The sequence below is a fragment of the Quercus robur genome, chromosome 5 (genome assembly GCF_932294415.1).
Source record: "Quercus robur chromosome 5, dhQueRobu3.1, whole genome shotgun sequence".
NCBI classification, from domain to species: domain Eukaryota; kingdom Viridiplantae; phylum Streptophyta; class Magnoliopsida; order Fagales; family Fagaceae; genus Quercus; species Quercus robur.
In genome coordinates this window covers 32274544-32279199 of record NC_065538.1, presented here as the reverse complement: position 1 = coordinate 32279199, position 4656 = coordinate 32274544, and the positions used below count along the sequence as shown (strand labels likewise).

The following is a 4656-nucleotide window of genomic DNA, read 5'->3' as shown; positions in this document are numbered from 1 at the left end:
GCACCTACCTACCAAACATGTTCATGGTAATTACTACCTCTTTTTTTATTGTTTTTCCGCTTGTCTCTCTCCCTCTCTAGCTAAATGGGATTTATTTAGTTTCCTATTTTGATCAACAACTTTTTTAAAAATAAATTTCACATTACCTTTTGTTTTCCATGCTAATAATAAAACATTAATGGATCTAATTTGCCTATATGGAGGTGAAAACGGTGTTGCTGACATTTCAGGGCGAATGAGGAGGTCTTTTCTCGAGGAAAGCAATACTGAAGTTGCACCTAACGCTACCCTGATATTAGCTGCTAACAAAACACACAGGATAGACCCTTTTGCCAATTTTACTTACTACGAGGGTGGATGGAATATTACTAATGAACATTATCTTTATGTGAGTTCTTTTCATTCATTGTTCCATATGTTGCCTAATCTTTTTTATTGCCACGCAATAAGTCTATATTTTGGCATGTCATTCTTTTGTTATTGGAGTGGATAAATTTTAGGACTATGAATTGATTTCCTCATCTAAGTTTTGCCAGTTATGTATGTTAGGACCCAAAAAGGGATCTTTTTATATTTAATTTGTGCAGCCTGTGGGATTTTTGGTGGATTTGTAGTTATAGAAGCGATTGTTTTTGTAACTGTTGAGTTCATCTAAGTTTTCCTTCTTTATGATGGAATTAAATTTTAACAATTGAAGGTCTTCTACAACCTGTAATTTTACTTTTCTTATTCAGGTTCTGCTAAAAGTTCTATGTACTGACTTGAGAACTTTTAACCCCATGCAATTGCCTAGATCACATGCATTTTGCATATTTCCTAAAATCTTATTTTCTTACAATGTTAATTAAGTAGGGGAGAGGTATTCGAACCCAAGTTCTCCTCCATGTAAGAACCAGATAATGCCATTGATCTATAAGGCTCTTGTCTATTCATTTATATTTTTTTTTCTAGTTGTTTTTTCATATCAACTTCTATCTCTCTCTCACTCTCTCTCTAAGTTTGGTTTCCATGCAGTCAGTTGCATATACTGGTGTTCCTCTTCTTGCCACTGCTGCAACATGGTTTTTGATATTCGGCCTATGCTCGTTAATCCTCTGCTGCTGCTGCTGTTGCCGCAGACAGAAGAAGTCTTATGGCTATTCTCGAATTGCTTATGCACTTTCTCTTATCCTCCTTATACTTTTCACCATCACTGCTATGTATGTTCCCTGCCTTGCCCCTCCTTATCAGTGTTGAATTTATATTTGGTTAAATCTTTCTGATTTCAGTTCTAAGTATAAAACTGCTGTGTTTTCAGAACAGGAAGTGGTTTTCTGTACACTGCGCAGGGAAAGTTTCAAGTCAGTACAACAAATATATTGGAATATCTTCTCAACCAAGCAGATACCACTGTTGAGAAGTTAAAGGATGTATTGGTTAATCTTGTTGCAGCTAAAGAAGTCGGAGTTGGTCAAAATTTTCTACCTCCTGATATCCAGAGTAATATTGACATACTGGGAAATATGACAAATATTTCTGCTATGATTCCTAAAATTAAGACACAGCAGAGTTCAAAACAAATACAAAATGTCTTGCTTCCTGTGTAAGTAGATTGCTTTGATTCTTTCTTCCTTTTGATTTGGTATAGTTTTCGGTTTAGTTTTATCCTGCAATTGATTTACTGATTTTTTTTACAGGAGGCAGGTTCTTAACATTATTGCCGCTTCAATGCTACTATTAGCCCTTCTTGGTTTCAGTAAGCATTTATTAACACCCTCTATTAGGTTGTTTACCATTTTCAAACCACTAATGTTACACTGTTATTGCAAGTTTTTTATTTATTTTATAACACTGTTGTTGTCAATATTGTTTGCAGTATTTTCAGTTTTCGGTCTGCAGTGTTTCGTGTACATGTGAGTGACTTTCTACCAATCATTTCCCTCTTATATGCTGTCTGTAGGCCGTCTATTTCTCAAAGTTTTGCATTATAACTTTGTAATGTTTCTTTATTAAATTTGCTTTAACTTAGATTAAATCAATTATTGCAGATTAATGATCATAGGGTGGATTCTTGTGACGGGCACATTTATTTTGTGTGGCATATCTCTTGTCCTCCATAAGTAAGTTCCACTGAGTCATTTAATTTCAAAATATCATATAGTGAATACCTTCTTTTCTTTGTTTAAAATTGTGGCAGCTGTAAGTATCCATGCATATTACTGTTTTCTGTGTGAGTTTTAGTTTATATTAGACTAATTCAGGCACATGCTCATGTTTAGCATAACATATATAATGTTTATCATGTTATAAGTGCATCCCTTCATTTTCAAAAGGAACTGCATCTTCTGTGACTTCTTTAATTTGTTCTTAACATGGATAACTCAAACTGCTGCTGCTCCTCTTTAGCAGATAAATAAGAAGCGTTGCCTGCAAATGAAACTTGAACAAATTCCATGCTTCTTATAGATCAGTGAATCAATCATGGAGGATTACAGAACATATGTTCCCCTAAATTCTGACTTAATTTTTTCTCATCGAAATCACCTTTCTTTTGTATTAATTACAGAATGTAGAACTTTATTTTATAGTATGCCTTGCAATATTAAATTGTGACAACATTTAATTCATTTATATTCACATTCCAGCATTGTAGCAGACACGTGTGTTTCAATGGATCAATGGGTCGAAAACCCCACAGCTCATTCAGCCCTAAGTGAAGTTCTCCCTTGCATGGACAATGCAACAGCAAATGACATCTTATCTATAAGCAAACATGTCACCTTCCTAATGGTTGGTATCGTGAACCAGTTCATAACTAATGTGGCCAACAATGATGTACCCCCAAATGCTGGACCTTTTTATTACAATCAGTCTGGTCCTTTGGTGCCCATCCTTTGTAATCCATTAAATTTTGATAACACTGATCGGAGATGCACTGCTGGTGAAATGGACTTGAGTAATGCAACCCAGGTAAACCTGCACATTAAATAAGCATTTGAAAGCTTGTTGCTTTTTTGGGATAGTAGGGAGAGGAGTGGGGTTAGAGTTTCTTTTTTGGAAAATTGACTATGGTCATTTCCCCAACAAAAATGCTAAACCTACTACAAAGTTTACTTTTTAAGGTTTACAAATTGAAAATATGAATATCTAAAGCACTTAATTTTTGTGATTATTAGCATGTCAGTTTGTAAAACTTATGTAGTACACTTTGTGGTATTCCTAGTATCACTTTTTGCCCAAATTATCTTTAGTTTTTTTGGTGCATATTTAGATTTCCTACACCTAAATTCAATACATTCTTGATACATTTTCAAGCACATTTAGAAAGATTGTCTTCTACTTTTTTCTCTTGCTAAACCACAGCAGTAATGCCAAGGAATTCCCATTAAGGACACCTAAGAGTTTAAGAAGTTACATCTCAGTAATAATGCATATATCACATAAATAAGATAATTGTTACTGAATAAGAAGTCTCACCCACTTTGTCTGCGAATAACATTCTAACTATATTTTCTAAAAAGAGAAACCGTATTATAAAATTATAGCTTCTAGGTACCATTAATACATGTGGCCGCCAAACGTAACAAATCTGTTGAGGATACATAGTCCCTAAATTTTGGGACTAAGGCTTTTATTGTTGTAGGTACCATTATACTCCATTCATCCTTATTGTTGCTTCCAAGAAGTCCCTTCTGCTTCATTGGATCAATGAAAAAACTGCAAAGTTCAATGTTTGAAGAATTGTAATCATTTTATTCTTACCCATTGCAGGTGTGGGGGAATTATGTTTGCAATGTGTTACCATCTGGTATGTGCACCAGCATGGGCCGATTGACGCCTACATCTTACGGCCAGATGCAAGCCGCTGTAAATGTGAGTTATACATTGTATCATTATGGGCCCTTCCTTGTTGACCTTGTGGACTGCAACTTTGTTAGAAAAACTTTCAGTGACATAAGTGAGGATCACTGTCCGGGACTAAGGCGCTATAGTTATAGGATCTATGTTGGGTTGGTTATGGTCTCAGCTGCAGTTATGCTTTCTATGATCTTCTGGCTAGTCTATGCAAGAGAGAGACGGCATCGAGTCTATGCCAAAAAATTTACTCCAAAAATTTATTCTCAAGGAGTATGAGGCTTTTAGTGAGATTAAAAGATTACTTCTTTCTCTTTTTTCCTTTTTTGTTGTTGTTGTTGGGGGGTTGAACGTCCACAGCTTTTGAACAAATGATGGAAAAGCCCTTTAAATATGTAAATTTCTTCTTTTACATTTTTTTTTTCTTAATTTAGGTGGGAAGTTGTGTAAGGAAGTTAGGCCTCAGTTGTACCAAATTACCAATTAATATTAGAACCAAGTTAAATATCAGTTCAATTATGCTTGTCTCAATTGGTACAGTCGTTCATAATCTATATATATATATATATAAAACCGAAGCATTTGCTGGCACCACAATTTTCCACGTCAGCATAAAAAATAAAAAATAAATAAAAATTATAACTCCTCAAAACCCTAACAACCTTACCCATCTCTCAAGTTAAGAAATATAAAGCAACGGTTTCTGCAAACTCTCTCTTTCTCCAGACGTAGGAAGCCCTAAAGTATATATTCAAGATCTACAAAACCCTAGCAACCTTACCCCTCTCTCAAGTTAAGAAATATAAAGCCACGGTTTCTGCA

At 34.8% G+C, this 4656-nt stretch overlaps 1 protein-coding gene across 1 annotated transcript; it reads left to right on the top strand.

Moving 5' to 3' along the window:
• Nucleotides 1–896: 896 nt before the first annotated feature.
• On the top strand, nucleotides 897–4338 carry LOC126725810 (uncharacterized). The gene is made up of 7 exons (XM_050430745.1): nucleotides 897–1199; nucleotides 1298–1582; nucleotides 1677–1735; nucleotides 1856–1892; nucleotides 2028–2099; nucleotides 2625–2949; nucleotides 3751–4338. The coding sequence occupies exons 1-7, from the start codon at nucleotides 1009–1011 to the stop codon at nucleotides 4111–4113; spliced, it is 1332 nt and encodes a 443-aa protein (XP_050286702.1). The 5' UTR covers nucleotides 897–1008; the 3' UTR covers nucleotides 4114–4338.
• The last annotated feature ends 318 nt before the right edge of the window (nucleotides 4339–4656 follow it).

Bases quoted from the DNA above. Each gene is read 5' to 3' on its own strand.
- LOC126725810 (XM_050430745.1), top strand. From the start codon at position 1,009: ATGCAGTCAGTTGCATATACTGGTGTTCCTCTTCTTGCCACTGCTGCA. The intron at 1,736-1,855 runs GTAAGCATTTAT...TATTGTTTGCAG, and splicing joins ATTAGCCCTTCTTGGTTTCA to TATTTTCAGTTTTCGGTCTG. The intron at 2,950-3,750 runs GTAAACCTGCAC...TACCCATTGCAG, and splicing joins ACTTGAGTAATGCAACCCAG to GTGTGGGGGAATTATGTTTG.